The sequence below is a fragment of the Oncorhynchus kisutch genome, linkage group LG13, assembly GCF_002021735.2.
Source record: "Oncorhynchus kisutch isolate 150728-3 linkage group LG13, Okis_V2, whole genome shotgun sequence".
Taxonomy (NCBI): Eukaryota; Metazoa; Chordata; class Actinopteri; order Salmoniformes; family Salmonidae; genus Oncorhynchus; species Oncorhynchus kisutch.
In genome coordinates, this window is record NC_034186.2 from 44055648 (window position 1) to 44079857 (window position 24210).

General features: G+C 42.0%; 1 protein-coding gene across 1 annotated transcript; it reads left to right on the top strand.

Moving 5' to 3' along the window:
* Positions 1–145: 145 nt before the first annotated feature.
* On the top strand, positions 146–23397 carry LOC109902306 (fatty-acid amide hydrolase 1). The gene is made up of 15 exons (XM_020498576.2): positions 146–808; positions 1123–1236; positions 9273–9413; positions 9763–9896; positions 10214–10420; positions 11067–11107; positions 11370–11494; positions 12283–12408; positions 15967–16064; positions 16331–16430; positions 16559–16602; positions 21319–21358; positions 21661–21769; positions 22001–22146; positions 22552–23397. Exons 1-15 carry the CDS (start codon positions 593–595, stop codon positions 22669–22671), a joined length of 1761 nt encoding a protein of 586 aa, XP_020354165.1. The 5' UTR covers positions 146–592; the 3' UTR covers positions 22672–23397.
* Positions 23398–24210: the final 813 nt, after the last annotated feature.

Consider the following 24210-nt stretch of genomic DNA (forward strand, 5'->3'; position numbering starts at 1 on the left):
GCAATGAGGCAAATTGGAGCCTCGACTACTTGCTATTGTTTGGTGAAGATTATCTAGACTTTGCCTCTGCTATTGGATAGCCTCGAGCCCATCCCTGTGTTGTGATGAGATGATACAAGAAGGGTGCAGTTTCCCCACATGCACTGCAGTGTCGTGAGTTTGGAACGTGCGTTGTCCTAGCTGCATAGCTGCCGATTTGCAGTGGTCATAAACTGTACAGCACAAGCGGAGAATAGGTCTGAGAAAATTGTAATTGTGACTGCAGCTGAACGTTTCTTTAGGATTTCACAGCCGAGGCCTTGCAAGCAATCCTGTTGGCGAATGTTCTGACCTCACAGGTCCCTTAGCCCGTGTAGGGATGTATTTTGGAATATACTGTGATTTCAGCTGGTGGCTGTAATACACTGTTAACATTGGATGCCAACCACCCTTAATTAAAACCCCTACGAGTAGGGAGAAGCCCCTGACTGCAGTTCGGGGCCGGGCTCACTGTGGGCGGAGTCAAACGCATTTAACCCGAACCCTTCGAGAAGCACCTGACTGCATCAGGTGTACTTGGAAGTAGGAGGTGGAAGATAGCTGTCAGAGCGTTATGGACAGAATGGACAACTTTGAACAAGTAATTTTTGGGGCTGAGCAGAATTGGACAGTGATTCTGACAGCCACTGCATGCGGTACAGGTGCCTTGATGCTTTTCCTGAAATGGTTCGGACACAAACAGTCGTGGAAGAAAATTCAGAGGGCGAAAGCCCGAAAAGAAACGTCACTGCAACGAGCAGAGCTTGCTGTCCTTCAATTCAACGAATCTGTAAGTTTGACTTTAGTTTAGCAAACGCTAGCTAACAACCTCAACGAATGAACATTCAACCCTGCTGATAAGTCAGTCCGACACAGCTGTGACTAGCTTGCAGATAGCCACCCCAGTATTATCACAACATCTTCATGTTCAAACCAGTTGCCACTTAGTCATGCATGTATGTATGTATTGAAAGGAGGAGTAAGTATTTGTGGACCCTACCTGAGATGGCATGACATTTCATTTGGATTTTCAGAGAGTAGCTAGATAGATATCTGGTGGTGTACCTAATGTTCATTCTCTTCCCTCTTTGACTCCCATGTCAGCACCCTGAAACGGACACCTCTCTCATCCTCTCACTGTCACTGGCGGATCTGTCCAAACAACTGAAGGGCGGAACACTAACTCCAGAAGCTGTGTTCCACTCATACGTGGAAAAGGTAATGCACAACTCAATCAACACCCCCAGCAATCACATATACTGTAGGTTACTCCAGCTTTTTGTAATGTGGAATTTTGTGGACTGCATTATTTCTATAGGTGGTGTGTTTTGTTTTCACTGCAAGCATTGGTGACATATTGTACTACTGCAATGTTTTCTGCAAACCATTAACCACCTTTAACCTGTTTCTGTTCCATGGGAAGTTAAGCCCTGCATTTGGAGAATTTTGCTTAAATTCGTCAAGTTAGCTTATAACTGAACCTTTTTTTGTGGGATACACAAGGCAAGTCTAGGTCTTGTAGCATATTTTTGTTAAACTTTCCCCAATTCAATGGAATTGCAACCCTCTGCAGTACATTCATCCATCACGTGTGCGGTGCACTCTTCCTTCACATGTACAGCTGATATTCAAGATCTTGCACACTAATGAGATGCTATAGAGCCCACACTACTACACTATCTGAGCCAATAACTACATGCTTTCTGCTAAGTTTTGATTACAATACTGACTGGGGTGAATATATTTTATGACATTCTTTTTTTGTAAATAGTAGCCTACAGCAAAGTGTGTTTAAATAATTTCTAACTTAACAATTTCTGCTAGTTAGTTTTAGCTACCATGTTGGGTTTAGCTTGCTTGAGCCTGCTAACATAGGAGTGTTAATTCAGATGTTTTCATACATGTTTCATTGTAAAACATTTATCGTACAAAAGGAGTTGTGTAATCTAACTGCTTAACTAAACTCAGCAAAAAAAGAAACGTCCTCACTGTCAACTGCGTGTATTTTCAGCAAACGTATGTGTAAATATTTGTATGAACATAAGGCTAACAACTGAAACATAAACTGAACAAGTTTATTGGTTCCACTTTTCTGGGCTCTGTTTATTTACTTAACAAATAAAGATCACTCAAAATGTGCACTTATAAATCATAACAATTTGAATCAAAAAACAGCTGTAGACAGAATCAAACATCAGGCTGATGTCTCTCCTGAGTTCTTCCCCGAACAAAAGAAAGACAGGATCTTATATACCCAAGTGATCTATGTTAAACCTACATGTGCAGCTAAAATAACAAGTTATTCTTATTAACACAAGGTTTCTGAGAACCAGTCTCAAGTGGTATGCAAATCTGCCCTTGTTTCAGAGAAAAACAGACAGTCTCTCTGTGTCTTGCTATCACCCTCAGTCCCTTTTCTCACCTTCTCTCACAGACACGGGGCTGCGGGTTTTGGCAGAGAGCTAGACACACAGAGGCCTCAATATTCAGCTATACAGTGAGCATAAGTACAATGGCATGTAAGCAAATTAATAACATCATAATCACTGGTGGGAGTCTTTAGAATTCTAGTCCTTCAAGTTCCACAGATATGTGACTAACAGAAATGGAATAATGTGTCCCTGAACAAAGGGGGTCAAAAGTAAGTCAGTATCTGGTGTGGCCACTAGCTGCATTAAGTACTGCAGTGCATCTCCTCCTCATGGACTGCACCAGATTTGCCAGTTCTTGCTGTGAGATGTTACCCCACTCTTCCACCAAGACACCTGCAAGTTCCCGGACATTTCTGGGGGCAATGGCCCTAGTCCTCACTGTCATAATGTTGGAGGTTTATGACCCCCATAAATACTTTTCCCCTTTTTCTTCTCTCTACTCCACCGATGTGACTATTGAAAATCCCTTTGTTAACAGAGTGTCTGGGAACATCAAAAGGTGGGAAACGGAACCCTATTTTGGTAATCCAACCAGTTGAAAATGCGCTTTGGTACTTAATGAATATGTCATCAGTTGGCGTCTGAGACATTATTACTAATGACAGGATGACAAACTGTATCTTGGAAAGTCGACACATTCCAGCTATCAGTCACATGGAATTGTTGTGCAATTTAAATGTTTAAATATTAAACTATTTGTGAAAAGATTAAATGTAATTTTAGTTTGAACGACAGGAGCCTAACGAAATTAGCATCGACTCTAAACGTGAAGGTGACAACCTAAACGCTGGAAGGATGAATTTCAACTATACCAGCCAGAATATAGCATGAGCTTAAAAGTATGGCAACTTGGTATGAACTTTGAACTCTTATTCAGTCCAGAAGTGATACCTCCTAGCCATTGAGTTAGCAGCAGCCGCTGTGAACATGGGCTAGGAAAGGACGGACGACGTATTCAATCTAACACACAACGATACTACAACGTATCCAGTTTACCACCAGAGACATTCTTCAAAGGACAAGAGATCCCTGCTGGGCAACCCCGCCTTCTATCTACGACCAATCTACCGAAGCGTAGCTCAGAGTAAATATTTATTGCATTTTCCTTTTTCAAATGGGCAGTTATTTAGTATGCATAAGATACTCTATTTACAATAGCATAGCTGCATACCGCCCGGTAGACAATCTTTTTGTTCCTCGATCTTCCCGCTCTTTCATTCACAACCCAATCCCCTTTCTTTGTGTAACCAGCTGTCATATCTGTTCCGTCCGCTAGGGACGTTTTCCTTTATGACCTAATTTGTAATTATTGTATGATCCATTCTGTGTAAATGTAATTCTGTTTGATTATTTAGGTATTTAGTAAATAAATAATTAAACCAAGTTTTGTATTGCTGATTTGAACTTGTTAGCCAGGGTTCATGAAGATAACCAAGAATTTACAAATAAGGTGACAATTAAATATTGACTGCTATTGAGGTAAAAGATGACCAGGTCTTTAAGCATTTTTTTTCGGAAGATAACAGCTCTATAAACATTATTTTGTGGTGCCCCGACTTTCTAATTACATTTACATGTTTAGCTTAATCAGGTAATATTAATTACAGAGAAATTATTTTATAGAATAGCATGTCATATCACTTAATCCGGCATAGCCAAAGACCCAATCACCCTTCGATCAAACAGGTCCCAGATGTGCTCAATGGGATTGCGATCCGGGCTCTTTGCTGGCCATGGCAGAACACGGACATTCCTGTCTTGCAGGAAATCATGCACAGAATGAGCAGTATGGCTGGTGGCATTGTCATGCTGGAGGGTCATGTCAGGATGAGCCTGCAGGAAGGGTACCACATGAGGGAGGAGGATGTCTTCCCTGTAACGCACAGCGTTGAGATTGCCTGCAATGACAACAAGCTCAGTCCGATGATGCTGTGACACACCGCTCCAGACCATGACGGACCCTCCACCTCCAAATGTATCCCGCTCCAGAGTACAGGCCTAGGTGTAACGCTCATTCCTTCGACGATTAACGCAAATCTGACCATCACCCCTGGTGAGACAAAACCGCGACTAGTCAGTGAAGAGCACTAATTGCCATTCCAGTCTGTTCCAGCGACGGTGGGTTTGTGCCCATAGGCGATGTTTTAGCTTAGATTGTAGGACTGCCGGGGTGTTAAGCATATCCCAGTTTAGGTCACCTAACAGAACAAACTCTGAAGCTAGATGGGGGGCGATCAATTCACAAATGGTGTCCAGGGCACAGCTGGGAGCTGAGGGGGGTCTGTAGCAGGCGGCAACAGTGAGAGACTTATTTCTGGAGAGTCATTTTTAAAATTAGTAGTTCGAACTGTTTGGGTATGGACCTGGAAAGTATGACATTACTTTGCAGGCTATATCTGCAGTAGACTGCAACTCCTCCCCCTTTTGGCAGTTCTATCTTGATGGAAAATGTTATAGTTGGGTATGGAAATCTCAGAATTTTTGGTAGCCTTCCTGAGCCAGGATTCAGACACGGCAAGGACATCAGGGTTAGCAGAGTGTGCTAAAGCAGCGAGTAAAAGAAACTTAGGGAGGAGGCTTTTGATGTTGACATGCATTAAAACCAAGGCTTTTTCCATCACAGAAGTCAACAAATGAGGGTGCCTGGGGACATGCAGGGCCTGGGTTTACCTGTTGCCGGTGATGTCTGGTGAGGACCTGCCAAACAAGCCCTCAGTCCAGCCTCTCAGCCTATTGCGGACAGTCTGAGCACTGATGGAGGGATTGTGCGTTCCTGGTGTAACTCGGGCAGTTGTTGCCATCCTGTGCCTGTCCCGCAGGTGTGATGTTTGGATGTATTGATCCTGTGCAGGTGTTACACGTGGTCTGCCACTGCGAGGGCAATCAGATGTCCGTCCTGTCTCCCTGCAGTGCTGTCTTAGGCGTCTCACAGTAAGGATATTTGAATGTATTGCCCTGGCCACGTCCTCATGCCTCCTTGCAGCATGCCTAAGGGACTTTCACACTTGAGCAAGGACCCTGTGCATCTTTCTTTTGGTGTTTTCCAGAGTCAGTAGAAAGGCCTCTTTTAGTGTCCTAAGTTTTCATAACTGTGACCTTAATTGCCTACCGTCTGTAAGCTGTTAGTGTCTTAGCGACCGTTCCACAGGTGCATGTTCATTAATTGTTTATGATTCATTGAACAAGCATGGGAAACAGTGTTTAAAGCCTTTTCAATGAAGATCTGTGAAGTTACTTGCATTTTTACGAATTATATATGAAACGCAGGTCCCTTTTTCAGGACCGTTTCTTTTTTTTGCTGAATATATTTATCTCTAACTGATTGTTTATTTGTATTTATTTATTTATTTATTCATATATATTTTCCGAATCTTTACAGGAAAATGCCACGGGCACTATCTGATGTGTGGAGACCTTTCATTGCAGCTAATGTAGAAGGAAAAGCTGTGTACATTTGCAAATATTGTGCCAAATTATATGTGAAGAATGCAACAAAGATGCAGAATCTTCTGGCCAAGTGCATAAAGTTCTCTCAGCGCTCACAACAAGCAAGCTCTGACAAAAGTCCCTCTACTTCTATTCGAGGTGTAAATGATGAATGAGACACCTTATCGATAGCAACAGCTCATGGTCCTCCTGGAATGAGTTTTTTTTTTTTTTTACTCAATGGAGAAATGCTGATGAATGTCTGTCTTAAGCTGTGTATGCAACTGGTTCACCTCTGATGCTCACAGGCAATGTGTATTGGAAGAGATTTCTGAATGTTCTTTGCCCAGCATGCACCCCTCCAACCAGACATGCTTTATCTACTAATTTGCTGGATGCAGAGTTCAACAGAGTTCAAGTGAAGGTCAAGCAAATCAGACTGTATTACAATCATCTCTGAATGGTGGTTGAATGTTATTTTTTATTTTTTTTACACCTTTATTTAACTAGGCAAGTCAGTTAAGAACAAAGTCTTATTTTCAATGACTGCCTAGGAACAGTGGGTCAACTGCCTTGTTCAGGGGGAGAAAGACAGATTTCTACCTTGTCAGCTCGGTTATTCAAACTTGCAACCTTTCGGTTACTAGTCCAACGCTCTAACCACTAGGCTACGCTGCCGCCCCAGTGGAAAGGAATAATTAACTACATCTCCACTCCTCAACCAGTATTCTGCAAGAGCACAGACACACCGGTCTCTACATTGCAGATAAGCTATTATCAATGACCTTGGACCACAGAAGTTATTTGCACTGGTGACCGCCAATGCTGTGAACATGAAGGCTGCTTGGTCTAATGTGGAGGAGACCTACCCTCACAGCACACCAATTGGCTGTGCTGCTCATGCATGGAACCTGCTCCTCAAGGACATCATGGCACTGAAAACAATGGATACACTCTACAAGAGAGCCAAGGAAATTGTTAGGTATGTGAAGGGTCATCAAGTTATGGCAGTAATCTATTTTACCAAGCAAAGTGAGAAGAATAAGCGCACGACATTGAAGCTGCCCAGCAACACCTGTTGCGGTGGTGTTGTCATGTTTGACAGTCTCCTGGAGGGGAAGGAGTCTCCAAGAAATGGCCATATCACAGTCTGCTGATATGGACAGCCCCATCAAGAGGATCCTCCTGGATGATGTATTTTGGGAGAGAGTGGTAAGCAGTCTGAAACTTCTGAAACCTATAACAGTAGCCATTGACAGATTGAGGTAGACAATGCCATCCTGTCTGATTTCAGAGAATAAACCTGTACTGCCCTGCCCACTTCACTGTTGCTCTAAGCAGAGGAAACTGCAGTTCTGAAATACATCAAAAAGCATGAAGACTTCTGCCTGAAGCCCATCCTCGCCGCAGCGTACATGTTGGACCCCAAATATGCTGGCAAGAGCATTCTGTCTAGTGCAGAGATCAACAAGGCCTATGGTGTCATCACTACCGTGTCTCGCCACATTGGCTTGGAAGAGGGTAAGGTTCTTGGCAATCTGGCGAAGTACGCTTCCTAGCAAGTGCTTTGGGATGGAGATGCAATATGGCAGTAGTGTCAACATACACTTGAAGTCAGAAGTTTACATAGTTTACAAATGCATTTAAACCATGTGCAGTTGCAAAACGTAGTCTGGCTTCTTTATGGCTGTTTTGGAGCAGTGGCTTCTTCCTTGCTGAGCTGACTTTCAGGTTATGTTGATATAGGACTTGTTTTACTGTGGCTATAGATACTTTTGCAGCCGTTTCCTCCAGCATCTTCACATGGTCCTTTGCTTTTTGTACCAAAGTACGTTCATCTCTCGGAGACCGAATGAGTCTCCTTCCTGAGCGGTATGACGGCTGCGTGGTCCCATGGTGTTATTCTTACGTACTATTGTTTGTACAGATGAATGAGGTACCTTCAAGCATTTGGAAATTGCTCCCAAGGATGAACCAGACTTGTGGAGGTCTACAATTTGTTTTGAGGTCTTGGCTGATTTCTTTTGATTTTCCCATGATGTCAAGCAAAGAGGCACTGAGTTTGAAGGTAGGCCTTGAAATACATCCACAGGTACACCTCCAATTGATTAAATTGATGTCAATTAGCCTATCAGAAGCTCCTAAATCCATGACATCATGTTCTGGAATTTTCCAAGCTGTTTAAAGGCACAGTCAACTCAGTGTATGGAAACTTCTGACCCACTGGAATTGTGAGATTATTTCACTGTCTGTAAACAATTGTTGGAAGAATGACGTGTCATGGATAAAGTAGATGTCCTAACCGACTTGCCAAAACAAAAGTTTATTAACAAGAAATTAGTGGAGTGGTTGAAAAATGAGCTTTAATGACTCCAACCTATGTAATCTTCCGACTTCAACTGTATCTCATCAGCCACCTGGTGAGGCTCTTTCCCCCATCATCCTCCAAATCCCACCAACATCAGCTGCCTCAGAGGGCAACTGGTCCTAGTTTGGGAACACACACACCAAAGCATGCAACAGGCTGACCAATACAAGTGTTGGAAAATTGGTGGCCATCTGGGCAAATTTGAGGCTTTTTGAGCCTGACAACGAGCCATCCTCAACAAGGTTGGAAAGTGACGGTGAAGATGAGGCCTCAGTCTGATGTTCAAGAGCTTGACATTGGGGAGGTCAAGGGAGAAGACATGTAACCCTGAGAGGAAGACAACCAAAGCTTTAGTTTCTAGACTATAATTTTACAGATGTATGTTGAAAAATGTTTTTTGGGAGATGCGATGGATCATTCAATATTTCCTTTCTTTTGTTGTTCAGTGAAATCATCCCATGTGAAGAGTCAACTCATTTAAAGTTCAATTTGTAACTAAATGTTTTTTAAATTTCTATTGGAAGGATTTAATCAATTGTAATTGTCTAATTATGATAAGGTTTATGTTTCTGTCTCTATGATATGGTAAATATATCCAATGAAAAAACACAATTTAAATGGTATTAATATTTCCCATATATTCCCGGTAATTCCTATGGAAAGTTTCCACCTCCTGAATATTCCCCAAAATGTGCAACCCTTGTCACAGCCAACACAGCCCTGAAAAGGCCTATGCATTTATGATGACATGCCTGGATTATATTTGCACTGTTTACAAAACAATGCAGCATGATCAGTCATTGAATGGCTATCACACAATAGGCATAATGTATTTTGGGGCATGCTGGCGTGGTGATCAGTCTGTCCTGGTCCCAGAACTGTTTGGGATCTGTTTTGTGCTCTTGTTGTAGCAATGACCATAGGAGTTGGCAAGACAACACAAACTGATCTGGATATGGGCTACTAGACATTTCAATCTACAAGTGCTCCCATTGATTTCCCCCCCCCCCCATGTCGTGTTCCCACAGACATTGGAGGTGAATAGGAGACTGAACTGTTGCACTGAGGTCCTGCTGGAGAGTTGGGATCAGCTGGAGGATATTGGCTCTCGCAAGGATGGTCTCCTTTATGGGGTCCCTGTCAGCATCAAGGACAATATTGGATATAAGGTGTTGATTAGGTGTCACTTCAGTGTCTTTCATTAATTGTTATTTTTCCCTGTAAATATAGCTGGGGTTTCCTAGTCAGATTAAGCCTAGTCCTGGACCAATGCACTTTCAATAGATTCTCCATTGAGTGTGCTTGTTAGCCCAGGACATTGGCTTAATCTGTTTGCAGAAAAGCACCCCCATAGTAGGCCTGTGTCTTTGTTTGTGAACTTCAAGTTGAGTCTCTCGTGACACAGGACCTACCAGTAACATGGTTCTAGGTTCAGAGATGTTCATGTCTACTGAAATAGTAAAAAAAAAAAAAACATTGCATTATTTACTTTTTTAATCTTCCTGTTTTTGTATTTAGGGTCATGACTCTACTTGTGGCGTGATCTGTAAGTTGGACCTTCCTGCCACAGGGGACAGTGTGCTGGTTGAAGTGCTGAAGAGACAAGGTGCCATTCCCTTTGTCAAGACCAACATACCCCAAAGCCTGCTAAGGTGAATAGTTGTTTTAGACTTGCAAATGCAACAAATGAGATTCAGAATATAATTTGTCTACCATATACAATGTCAACTGATGAATAAACATAATACACTAGCAATACATTGACATAGATGGGGTAACAATGGCTTTAATGTGCCACACACCACATTAGGTGATGTAATTTAGTGCAAGAGCTATGACTTGAGCAATGTCATTGAGGAGTCAATGACCAGACTAGTCCGCACCCAGAGTAAAGCTGATTGGTCACCCCGTGACTAATGTTCTTAGCAATCAGTGTTTTCACCCACATCTGTCTTGTCCCCATGTCCAGCTACGACTGCGGTAATCCCATCTACGGTCTGACTCTGAATCCCCATAACCCTCAAAAGACACCTGGGGGTTCATCGGGCGGGGAGGGAGCGCTGATCGGAGGAGGGGGCTCGGTCCTGGGCATGGGCTCTGACATTGGGGGCAGCATACGCATCCCTTCATCCTTCTGTGGGATCTGTGGCTTTAAACCCACGGCCAACAGGCTAAGGTGGGTGGATGAGTGGGGGGGGCGGGGGGGTGCTTGCATGTGTGTGTACGTTAGTGGGTCTGTCGGTGTGTCTTGTTGACAACCTGTGAGGACTTCAGTAATATTTTACAATGTTCCTAACCTTGAGCACAGTTCAAGAACGATTGCATCACAAGATGTTTATTTCCTCTGTAAAAGCATAATTGAGTGTGTGAGTGTAGCTGGTGCATCAAAGTCAGGTGCAGGAGAGCAGAGATGAGTGGACAAAGCACTTTACTAAGGCAATCATTTGCACAGAACGTAACTGCGCCATAAAAAAAATGCCCAACGAACAAGTGAGGCAGCACAAAGAACAGGCTGCCACAAAGCACAGGTAAATAAAATAAACCCGGTGCAAACCAGCCGGAAGCGTGCACCAACCTCAACAATAAACAATTACACACAGACATGGGGGGGGGGGGGGGACAGAGGGTTAAATAACGACATATAATGAGGGAATGATGACCAGGGGTGTGGGAAAACAAGACAAAATGAAAGGTTGATCGGCGATGGCTAGAAGACCGGTGACGTCGACCGCTGAACACCGCCTGAACAAGGAGAGGGACCGACTTCGGCGGAAGTCGTGACAGTGTTTGTGTGTTATTGACCTGATTGGCTTGGTTTTCAGTTCGCGGGGTGCTTCCTCCTGTAGCCGGGGCCAAAAGTCAGGTAAGGCTCAAACGTACAACTTTCCACCCTGCACATGTATAGCTAAATAAATTGAACGTTTTCTTGACCCCCTCCATCATAACGCCTACATACATAGAGAAAATAGGGAGCAGAGCTCTTCTGTGGAAAAAAATGTAGAAATAGTATCAAAAGGATGCTCATTACATATAGTAACGACATAGTAACAGATGTTATTGTTACCTTTTTAACAACTGACTCGCCACTGTCAAGATGACACCAATTGTTTGTGTTCTTGTTCCAGTGCTGTCGTCCTTTGGGCCCATGGCAAGGGACGTGGATGGCCTGGCTCTCTGTATGCAAGCTCTGCTCTGTGACCACATGTTCAGACTGGACCCTACTGTTCCCCCAATCCCATTCAACCAACAGGTGGGATCTCTCTCTGTCATAGGGAGTAGGGTGATGTTGCCCCTAGATGCTGATCTTGAGTCATTTCATTTTTTTTTGGATTTTTTTTGTGGGAGTTGAAGCTGATCCTAGATCTGTACATAAAGGAAAATTCATCCTGGAGCCTTTCGTAGGCGACATATCATTGTTCAATGGTTATCCCGGAAGACAAACAAATGATATTATTATATTTAGTGATGGGCACCCTTTTGTAAAATCTAATGATATCAGTTGCAATTGTTTTATTATAACATATCAATGCATATTGATTTTACACAAAACATTGCAGCTGTCTGAATGTTCACTTTTTGTTCTTACTTCCACGGATCTGTGAAGTCGAGACAGCTGCTTGTTGATGTTCTGGTCTGAATGTTCTAGAAGCTTAACCTACTCAACCAGTTTGAATACAATTGAGAAGCCCATGAACTGTTGCTGGATCATCAGCAGGCAATTTAAGTATGATTATGATAAGTTGACAGAGGTCTGCTGAGAGGGTTTTGTGCATGCAGGAACAGTCACGTATGCTTTTTTTTTACATAATAGTGTAGGTTGACAAGAAGAATAAACCAAAATTACATTGAATATTCAATACTACATTGAACAAATAGCTGGGCTGATAGCGTTGACTGGGGACAGTCGATATCAAACAATAGTGTCCATATCAAATTATCAATATTGGATCCCAATATCCATTATAAAGTACATTATACCCCCCCCCCCGGCAATCTACATTCTATGTATCAATACTGTGTTCTTCCTCTGTTCGCCAGGTATACCAGTGTTCCAAGCCCCTGAGGATCGGGTACTATGAGAATGACGGCTATGCCATGCCCTCTCCAAGCATGGGCCGAGCCCTGAGGGAGACCAAGGCGTTGTTGGAGAGCGCAGGGCACACGGTGAGTAACCCCCAGCTCCAGACGGATCTACTTTGCCTTCAAAAAGTATTCACACCCCTTGACTTTTTCCACATTTTGTGTTAGACTGAAATTAAAATGGATTCAATTAAGATTTTGTGTCACTGGCCTACACACAATACCCTATAATGTCAAAGTGGAATTATGTTTTCAGAAATGTTAAATTGTATTAAAAATGAAAAGCTGAAATGTCTTGAGTCTAAGTATTCAACAACCTAGTTATGGAAAGCCTGCGATTCAGGAGTAAACATGTGACTTGTTAAGCACAAGTTATATCGACTCGCTCGGTGTGCTCTAAGTGTTTTACATTATTTGTGAATGACTACCTCATCTCTGTACCCCACACATATATAATTATCCGTAAGGTCCCTCAATCAAGCAGTGAATTTCAAACAAAGATTCTATGGGATTATAATGACAGAACTATGTGAGTTTGTGTTTTGAATTTTGTGGTCGCACATTGAGATTCGTAGTTGCAAGTACGATTTGCAAGTGTGTAATTTATTAAGCATGTTTGTATAATGATGTGTGCAAGATTTAAGTGGTCACTAACTTGTAACTTGACATTTGAACACATTCAATAAGATTTGAATTATTACAAGTCCATTTCCAACTATGAATATACTGCTGTGAATCAAAAATGTTCTTGCAAAAGAGGAGAGGGCCTAGAACCGAGCCCTGAGGGGACACCAGTAGTGTGATCCGTGTCTGCACCACATACTCCTCTCCACATCATCTGGTAGGAGTGGCCTGCCAGGTGGGATGCAATCCAAGAGTGTGCAGAGCCTGAGACGCCCAGCCCTGAGAGGGTGGAGAGGACGATCTTGTGGTTCACTGCGTCGAAAGCAGCGGATAGATCTCGGAGGATGAGAACAGAGGGGAGAGAGTCAGCTTTGGCAGTGCGGAGAGCCTCTTGTGTCACAAAGAAGAGCAATCTCATTTGAGTAACCTGTCTTGAAGCCTGAGTGGTTAGGGTCAAGAAGATTGTTCTGAGAGAGATAATGAGAAAGTTGATCCTCAAGTGTTTTGGAAAGAAAATAAAGAAGGGATACAGGTCTATAGTTTTGGATGTCCGATGAGTCAAGTGTTGGGTTCTTGAGGAGGGGAGCAACTCGGGACATGCGACGAATTGATGAGGGAAGTGAGGAATGGGCAAAGGTCTCCAGAGATGGTCTGGAAGAGGGGATGGGGTCGAGTGGGCAGGTTGTGGGGCAGCCAGACCAAACTAGTCGCAAAATTGAATCTGGTGAAATAGAGGGGAGAAAGAGGTTCAAGGTTTATTGTAGTTCTGTGTGAGGTGAGACCAGTGGACTCAATAGGCTGAGTGAATGAGTAGCGGATGTTGTCAACTTTTTTTTTTCAGAGTGCTTGACAAAGTTCTCCACAGAGAGGGAGGGGTGGAGGATTAAGGAGGGAGGAGAAGGTGGACATTTTTTAGAAGATTGGGTTAGAGACAGAAGCTTGCAATTTAGTGGTAGGAAGTGGTTTTGGCAGTGTATACAGAGAAAGGGAAGGCAGAGAGGAGGGCGTGAAAGGATGATTGGTCTTCTGGTACTTTAGTTTTCCTCCATTTTCTTTCAGCTGCCCACAGCCCTGTTCTGTAAGCTCGCAATGATTCACTCCGCCATGGAGCAGGAAATGAGGACAGAGCCGGCTGGGAGGAAAGGGGACAGTGCTAGTCATAGGATGCGGAAAGGGAAGAGTATTGTCGAAGAGGCAGAATCAGGAGACAGAAGGATTTAGCAGAAGGGAGAGATGATAGAAGAGGAGAGAAGATTGCGACGGCACATGACCATCTGGGTAGGGTCCTAGTGTTGGGTTCGAGACCTGCTCCCTGCCTGTTTCATTACATTGGTGTCAGAAGTGGGATTGGACCTTGCATCCACGACAGTGCGTGTGCTTGGCCGGTGAACGCGTTCTTGTAAGACGTCGAGTCGCAAGCTGGCGCGGTGACGCTCTCTTTGAAAGGAGGGAGTAGTGTAACGACCCTGGTTAATAAGCGCGGATATCGACTCTGCCGCTTGAGCATGCATTTGCGGCACAGTCGATAGCGCGCTGGACTTTGGGGTAGAAGGTCGAGACCTGCTCCCTGCTTGTTTCATTACATTATTATTGAAATTCCATACATTTTGAAGGATACAAAGTCAAATATGTTACAAAAATCTATACATCCTTAAAACATGGAACACTAAACATCACAAACAGGCAAACAAACACATACAGGGTTTTTACGTTCAAAGAAATTTGAAAAGCTTAAGAGAGGGTCCATTGATTTCAATAACTTATTCTTACAGAGCATACTATTCAATGTGGTAAAGTAATTATTTAATGCTACCTTAAAATATATAGAATAAGAAGTTGTTTTCCTTAAAAAATACAGGTCAAATCAAATTTTTACTTGTGAATCTTTCTACAAATCTCTTGGTAACGTGACAACAGTGATGGAACTCAGAGATAAACAGATAAAAACTATGCAAGTATAATTTAATCACAGCAGAATATTCATAGTCTTAAATGGACTTGTAATAATTCTTAAATTAAATTATGCTTGCAAGTCTTATTGAATGTGTTAAGAATTAAAGATCTTTCACTCATCGTGATAAAGGTTTGCGAAATTTAAAATACATATTTGGGAGTTGTACATGCAACCACTAATCTCAATGTGCGACCACGAAACTCAAAATACAAACTCGCGTAGTTCTGTCATCTTTATAATCCCATACAATTCAACCACAAAGACCAGGAAGCTTTTCCAATGCCTCACAAAGAAGGGTACCTGTTGGTTAAAAAAAAGCAGACATTGAATATCCCCTTTGAGCATGGTGAAGTTATTAATTCCACTTTGGATGGTGTATCAATACACCCAGTCACTACAAAGATACAGACTACCATCCTAACTCAGTTGCCGGAGAGTAAGGAAACCGTTCAGGGAGTTCACCATGAGGCCAATGGTGACTTTAAAACAGTTACGGAGTTTAATGGCTGTGATAGGAGGAAAACTGAGGATGGATCAACATCATAGTTACTCCACAATACATGTACTAACCTAAGTGACAGAGTGAGAAGAAGGAAGTCTGTACAGAATAAAAAATATTCCAAAACATGTGTCCTGTTTGCAATAAGGCTCTAAAAGTAAAACTGCCCCCCCCCAAAAAAATGTGGCAAAGAAATGAACTTTATGTCCTGAATACAAGGCATTATGTTTGGAGGGAAATCTGACATGTGATTCTGTTATGTATTGACTCAGTGGTGTGAATACTTATGTACATTTGCTAACATTTCTAAGAACATGTTTTCACTTTGTCATTTGAAATCAGTTGAATACATTTTGAATTCAGGCTTTAACACAACATAATTTGGAATAAGTTGAGGGGTATGAATACTTTCTGAAGGCACTATATGACCAGAGCTTGGTTGAACACTTATCAGAGACAGATTTACTTGGACTGCCGAATAACAAACTAAATAATGTGGATGTTAATTCCTTTACAGGTCGGTCCAAGATTGTATTGATATTAAATTGTATTACTCTCTCTGTAGTTGGTTCCCTTCAGTCTCCCCAGGCTGAGCTATGCCATGCATGAGCTGGTTCTCAGGGGTTTCTCAGGCGACGGATGCGCTACCATGCTCAGCAACCTGTGAGTCAGTCAAATAACCCTGGATTGTGTTCAGTTGGGCACACCATAGAAAAACATTTTGAAATGCGAAGCGACAATGAGTATTTCTTATTGGAGTCAATGTAGTCCCTCCCTGTTTCAGTCCGTTTTCTTCCGTTTAGTTCCTAATGAACACAACCCTGGTAATCCCAATGAGTTAAACCAGAACATCCCTGGGAGAGAAATGAACTATCCAGTATTCACACTAAAATGATAAAAAGTAACTTTGTTGTTTGGTGTTATTGTAGGAAAGGAGGGCCTGTCGACCCGTCTCTGCGGGTTCAGATTATTTCGTACGGTTTACCTCGCACTGTGAAGAAAATTCTATCCATTCTGATCAACCCCATAGTGAGTGCTCTCCAAGTCTGCAGCATACAGAGAGGGAGGTTAAAACTGTATTGTGATGTATATCAGACTGCTAATGTTATATTTGGCTGATACTTCTATTTGTCAATGGTCTTATTTTTTCCCTTCAGTTTCCTCGTATAGGGGCCTCTATGGAAAGCCTGCGTGGAGCTAGGTAAGAACAACCTATGTCTATTCTTCATATTGGGTTCATATAATTATAATACCTAACATCCGATTTGGACCATAATTCTTATGGTCCCTGGGTGTCAAAAGCCACCCAGGGACCCCTCACACCCAATGCCAAATCCACCCCAGGGAATAATTTAAATAGGATGAAGAAGCAATAGTCCAAGCCGCAGCTCCATACTACTTGTCAGACATAGATAACAGATACTGTATATTGGTTGTTGGTTTGGGGGGTGTCCGTGGGTGGCTTTTAGTAATTTGTGACTCGTTTCAGGAAACTAGGCGTATGTCACAGGTCACTACTTTACAGGAGTAGCATTTGAACTTAACCATTTTTTTAAATCAATCAATTTTTGGGGAGAAATGCCTTCTGGAACATTTGAACTTTCTTGTGCCTTAATAACAAACGTGTATTCCATCTGTAAATACGAATCAAATTGTTAAATTACAAGCCTAGTAATTTTAGCCACTGAAAAAGACAGTAACCTTCCTTCTAGACTTGATTGGCTGAGATAATGGAAGGGCTGGACATGCCCGGAGATGAGTTTGGATTGGTCTGCTGTTAGACCAAATCATCTGAAGAAATTGACCATGTAATTATCAAACTTACATATATTGGTAGTAGAAAGGAAACAGACTCTTTGTTTAAGTATTAAAATTCTCCTTTAGTAATACAATTGCAGGCGGAAGTTGGTACAGAGTACAGTATATGATCGCTCTCCCCAGGTTTTGCGAGGTGTCTAAGATATCCTGCAGCTTATATGCTGTAGGTATAGGTTCACAACAAGGTGATATTTCACATCAGATAAGTCTAAGCATCTTCTGCCAGGTGGAGGTTTCCATCAGGCCTGCGGTGGCCTTGTGTTCTCAGAAACCCAAGTGTATTTTCAGAACCTCACAGTCACGGTGAGACCCAGACAGGAGGAGTATGAGTGTAAGGCGGTTTCCACCTTCTGATAGTGTCTGCAAGGCATATCACTCAAAACAGGTGTTAACACGCATACAGAGGTCTCCTGAGAGGAGACCTTAGTTTAGCATCACATAAATGATTAACCCTTTAAAAGGTGTGTGGCCTTGGTTTAACCCATTCACCGCCATGTAGATTGCTTTTGTCTATAGCGTGAGCTGTTCAGCTGGCCAAACACAATGTAGCTACAAACAAAACAGAGTTAAATGGTTCCAGTCTGCCGTGAAGCGTTCATCTATGTATACGGGTAAGAGTCTTAGCCACATTTTTCAGATGTAAGTTTCTAATTGTCTCAAAATCCTTTTTTATTGCAATGAATGAATTGATTTTATTATTGTGTCAAATAGGCAACCAGTCCCTGACGGGATTAATTGACGCAAACAAACATTACAATAATTCAGAGAATTCTTCTTCCGGTGTTCTTTGCAGTGCGCTTTGCATAAAGGGTGAAACAAATGTCAAAATCAATACATAATAATCAATACGGTTATCCAAACAATAATTATATCCTTAGAGCAAGTTAAAGTGTACTGTTAACTAGCAAACATTAGCTTCTGGCTCACAAGCTAATGTTACGTGCATGATCTGTGTAGTATTATTCAAATCAGAAATCTATTTGCATTGCTAGTTATAGCCTAATGTTCGCTAGCTAACATTGAACCTAGCTTGTTAGCTTTAGCTACCTGAAGATTCATACTATAGCTATGACAAATCAAATGTATTTGGTCACATACACATGGTTAGCAGATGTTAATGCGAGTGTAGCGAAATGCTTGTGCTTCTAGTTCCGACAATGCAGTAATATCTAACAAATTCACAACTACCTCATACACACAAATGTAAGGGATGAATATGTACATATAATATATGGATGAGCGGCATAGGCAAGATGCAGTAGATGGTAAAGAGCAGTATATACAGTTGAAGTCAGAAGTTTACATACACTTAGGTTGTAGTCATTAACTTGTTTTTAAACCACTCTACAAATTTCTAGTTAACAAACTATAGTTTTGGCAAGTCTGTGTGCATGACACATAATTTTTCCAACAATTGTTTGCAGACAGATTATTTCACTTATAATTCACTGTATCCGAATTCCAGTGGGTCAGAAGTTTACATACACAAAGTTCACTGTGCCTTTAAACAGCTTGGACAATTCCAGAAAATAATGTCATGGCTTTGGAAGCTTCTGATAGGAAAATTGATATAATTTGAGCCAATTGGAGGCATACCTGTGGATGTATTTCAAGGCCTACCTTCAAACTCAGTGCCTCTTTGCTTGAGGAGACGCGTTCTGTTTCCTAGAGATGAACGTACTTTGATGCAAAAAGTGCAAATCAATCCCAGAACAACAGCAAATGACCATGTGAAGATGCTGGAGGAAACCCGTACAAAAGTATCTATATCCACCATTAAACGAGTCCTAGATCAACAAAACCTGAAAGGCCACCATCGATCCACAGTTTCTGGTTAGGAAATGTTTTAATAGTCACAGTGGGTATGACCTTTCCGATGCACTTGCTAATAAACTCGCTCACCGAGTCAGCTTAGCCTCAGACAACAACATTGATGTATATCTGGAACATATCCCAGTCCACATGATTGAAGCAATCCTGAATCATGGAATCCGATTTGGTCAGACCAGCGTTGGACAGACCTGTCCACAGGTGTTTCCTGTTTTAGTTTCTCTGTAGGCTGGGAGCAACAAAATAGAGTCATGGTCAGATTTGCTGAAGGCAGCGCGGGGGAGGGCTTTGTATGCGTTGTGGAAGTTAGAGTAGCAATGATCCAAAATGCTAGCAGCCTGTGTTGCCCATTCAATATGCTGATAGAATTTAGGAAGTCTCGCTCTCAAGTCCCCAGCTACAATTTAATGTAGCCTCAGGATGTATGGTTTCCAGTTTACATAGTCAAGTGAAGTTCTTTCAGGGCCGATGTGGTATCTGCTTGTTGGGGATATCCACGGCTGTGACTAATCAAAGAGAATTATCTTGGTTGATAATGCGGTCGGCATTTGATTGTAAGGAATTCTAGGTCAGGTGTACAAAAGGACTTAAGTTCCTGTATGTTGTTATGATTAACGACTCATGGTGTAATCACAAGGCATATACCCCGCCCTTCTTACTGGAGAGATGTTTGTTTCTGTCGGCGCAGTGCATGAAGATACCGGGTGGCTATCGACTCTGACAACATATCCCGAGTGAGCCATGTTTCCGTGAAACAGAATGTTACACTGTCTGTCTCTCTAAGGCAACTCGTGCCTTAATTTTGTCCATCTGGTTATCTAGAGATTGGACATTGGCGAGTAATATGCTCAGGAGCAGTGGATAGTGTGCTCGCTTTCTGAGTCTGACCAGTAGGCCGCTCCATCTGCCTCTCCTGTGGCGACCGTGTTGTTTTGTGTCGGCCTCTGGGATAAGATTTTATGTCCAGGGTGGAGGTCCGAAACAAAGGATCCGTTTCGGGAAAGACGTATTCCTGGTCGTAATGTTTAAGTTGTCATTGCTTCTATATCCAATAGTTCTTCCCGGCTGTATGTAATAACACTTAAGATTTCCTGGGCTAACAATGTAAGAAATAATACATAAAATAATGTATAAATAACATATAGCTGCATAGTTTCCTAAGGACTTGAAGCAAGGCGGCCATCTCTGCTGGCGCCAATGTTTGTATTAGTAGTAGTATGAGTTCGGGTTATCCCGGTACATTGTTTAGCTTGCTACCTAGCTAGCTACATGTCTGAACAAAAGACTACTTCGGACATATTATTACATGACCCATCAAATTAGCCAGGTGTGTCTGGGGGTGATTATGGCCATCTATTGTATTTCATGAACATGTGTACATGTCTAGACAATAGTGACCTATCCACTTAGCTAGATGTGGCTGGGGGCTGGTTATAGCAATTCCTTCACATGACCCATTTAATTTAGACAAGTGTGTAAGCGTCATCAAATAATAAAATAGTTGTACAACATTTTTGTTTCTGGACACTTTCTGTTGATATTGCTACTATGCAAGTAACCACTTCAGTGTATCGTTTACACCTTCTGTATCCTGTGCATGTGACAAACTTAGATTTTATAGATTTGATATAGTGTTTGTTTACCACATGGCCTTATGTGAATCCTTAGAGATGGGTGGGGCTAAGGCTTAAGAGGGTGTGAACAATTCTGAATAGGTGTAGACAAAGAAGAGCTCTCTGGTATTGTAGGTGTACCAAAACATTACATTTTTAAAACATTTTCTCAAGTGGGGTTACAAGTTTATCAACTTTCAAAGCAGAATGACTTTCCCATTGTTCCTCAACTGTAGTGTATGATATACCATTTTCTAGCTCTGAGTCTCAACACAATTTGAAATTTGGCCATTTAAAATAAGACCGAATCGAGGCGGTCAGTCACATATTATTGAATTCCCCATTTCTTAGTCAATGGTAGTTATGTTTGGTTCCAATTAGATGTTGGGTAGTATATTTATTGAAAAATTATGTGAATCCTAAAACTTAAACTGGCCAATTTTTGGGTGCAACAAAATTTCAACAAAAATAAAGTTGCAGAAATGTTAATCTTATGTTTTTAACTCCAGAAATGATTTCATAACAATCTGAAATGGCGTGTGTCATGGCTTGCTGAAATGACATGGAAAGACACTTAAAAATATATAGATATATATTTCAATGCGATGGTATGAAATGCAGAATCTTAATGACTCATCACTTCCTTTTTTCACCAGCTCTGTGCAAGACTTGTGGAGACAGCATGCAGATGTGGAGGTACTAGACATTTTGAAGTTGTGCCATCTCTGAGTTTCCTGATGGTCTGAGAGGAGGCACAAATCGTGTCCTGTAAATGTATTTAAATGTCTTCATTCATCTGGTCTCTTGTTGTAATACAGAAAAACAGAATGTCATGGATTATTGTATGCCAGTCACTGGCAATGTTATATTGTTCAACTAGGTTGTTGGCCTAAACTTGTAGCATGATAATCAATTTGACAAAAAACCTTTTTGAGGGAATGTTGTGTGGAAATCAGTGCGCTGAGGAAAATGTACAGTAGTTCTGTCTGTGTTCCAAGGACTACATGCATGAGGTGATGGCAGAGTGGAGAAGGTGTGAGCTGGACGTGCTGCTCTGTCCCATGATGGGTCCCGCCTACAACCATAACTACCCTGGGAAACTCACCAGTACCCATCTCTCCTCTCTCATCTCTTATCAAATGGAATATAGATTTAACTAGCTCTTTCAAAAAACTGTTTTATGAAGCTTGTTTTTTGTTGCATGCATGACTATCTTTTAAATGTAGAATCACCCGTTGGAATTGTTATGAATTCACCTGCTTTATTGAACTATGGGTGGCTGTATTATTGACCCAGGCCCCCCCCCCCCCCCCTGCCCCACCCCTTCTCTCTCTTCAGGTGCGTTGTCCTACACCATTATGTACAATCTCCTTAACTTCCCTGCTGGTGTGGTCCCTGTCTCCACGGTAACAGCAGAGGACGAGGAGGAACTCAGGCACTACAAGGGCAACTATGGGGACCTCTGGGACAAGCTCTATAGAAAGGTACAGTCAGTCACAAGCACTCTTCCTCTTAAAATATTTACAGGATATTTAGCTATTTATAAACTTACTGCCATCCTGACTTGAAGTGGCCATTTTGTCCATGCCAGATGTCACAACCTGTAGCCTAACCGGTGAATCTTAGCCTGTAGTTCCATTGTAACCAGTAGATGGAAGCAGAGGCCTGTCCTGGTTGCTGAGTTGGAGTTCAGCCACTGAGCCCGTATTCAAAAATCATCTCAGAGTAGTGGTGCTGATCTAGGATCAGCCCCTCCTGTCCATATAATTGTATATATTATTCTCTAAAAATGAAGACTGATTCTATACCAGCACTCCTATAGAAACTGTTTGTGAATACGGTCCCTTGTCAACGTGTGTTTGGTTGGGACTGACTGTGTGTGTTTACAGGCGGTGACTGGTGGAGAGGGGCTGCCGGTGGCTGTACAGTGTGTGGCCCTGCCCTGGCAGGATGAGCTCTGTCTGCGCTTCATGAGAGAGGTGGAGAGGCTGTTCAGAGAGAAGAAATGAGAGAGTGAGAGAGATGGATGTACTAAGAGGTAGAAAGATAGAATGGTAAAAAGGACCTGTTCAATCAAGCAGTTAAATTAATCAATATAAGAAAGTCACTGAGTTGTTGAAGTAGTAAAAGGAATCGATAACATTATTCTTATGCTGCAAGGTAACTTGAATAGGGTCCCCTGGCCCAAATAATAGTAAATGTCCTCAGAAAGCAGGTTGGAGGAAGGACTGATCCAAGTGCACTGAGAAACACAAATGACTGTTCCTTGGCTGCTAACAGGTCACCTAACCTCAAATAGGGATACAAATACAAACATATTTTCTTACACACAAGAAAATTGGGAAATTCTGTTTACCTCAGTCGATTTAAAAAAATACATTTTAAAAACGCACTTATGAAATGACTTGGTATTTTTAAATTATAGTCACCTTATGCACTTATTATATAGGAAAATTCATATAAATATATAGTATGTCTGATTTTCATGTCTAAAATTAAAAAACGTTAATATATCCCTCTATGTAGTGCCGTTTGTCTGCATGGTTCAGGAATGAGAACATTTGTCATGGACATTTGTCATTCTCCCCTTGAGGTCAAGTGTCTACCAAACGTGACATGCACTGCGATGTATGGAATGCTTTTAGATAGCTGAGATATAATATGGTCACTTATGTACTTCTCAATACATGCTGCAATTTTAATACGGAAGGATTAAAGACTACACTTTAAAATTGCGTCAATCTGAATGATTGTTGTGTGTTGACTGTCATTTATTCATCCAATACCATCGATCTTGTCCATTTTTAGTGGGCTGTGCGAATGAAAACCAGGACAATAGTAACAGCCTCTGCCACTCCTCCTCCTCCAGTCAATCACTAACATTCTGATTCCTTTAATATCTCAGCCAATGTAGCATGAACAGGCACAACAACATTAAGGGGTGGAAGTTGTGTAGCTGGCGTCTTGCTAACATCAGACACTCTGGAAAATGACGACGCAGTCTGTCTCGCTTACTCAGACAATCGTATTGGACATGTCTAATGAGGAAATGGCGTTTACTGTATATACAGGTAGCTGCCAAAATAAAGGAAACACTTGAGTAAATGAGCGATACAAAGTATATTGAAAGCAGGTTCTTCCAAACAGGTGTGGTTCCCGACTTAATTAAGCAACTAACACAACCCATCCATGCTTAGGGTCATGTGTAAAAATGCCCATCTCAGTGACTTTGAAAGAGGGGTCTCAAAGGAGCATGGGGGGTGTAAGTCTGTCTGTCACCAGGTCCTGTTGAACACTTATGGGAGATTCTGGAGGGGCGTCTTGAGGGTTTTCAACCACCATCAACCAAACACCAAATGATGGAATTTCTCATAGAAGAATGGTGTCGCATCCCTCCAGTAGAGTTACAGACACTTGTAGAATCTATGCCAAGGCGCATTGAAGCTATTCTGGAGGCTCATGGTGGCCCAACGCCCTATTAAGACACTTCCTGTTGGTGTTTCCTTTCTTATTTGTATATATTTTTATTTAAAATTGTATACGCCTTT

Excerpts from the sequence above, each read along its gene's own strand:
- LOC109902306 (XM_020498576.2), top strand. The coding sequence starts at position 593 with ATGGACAGAATGGACAACTTTGAACAAGTAATTTTTGGGGCTGAGCAG. Across the intron at positions 1,237-9,272 it reads TCCACTCATACGTGGAAAAG|ACATTGGAGGTGAATAGGAG; the intron begins GTAATGCACAAC and ends GTGTTCCCACAG. Across the intron at positions 11,495-12,282 it reads CAATCCCATTCAACCAACAG|GTATACCAGTGTTCCAAGCC; the intron begins GTGGGATCTCTC and ends TCTGTTCGCCAG.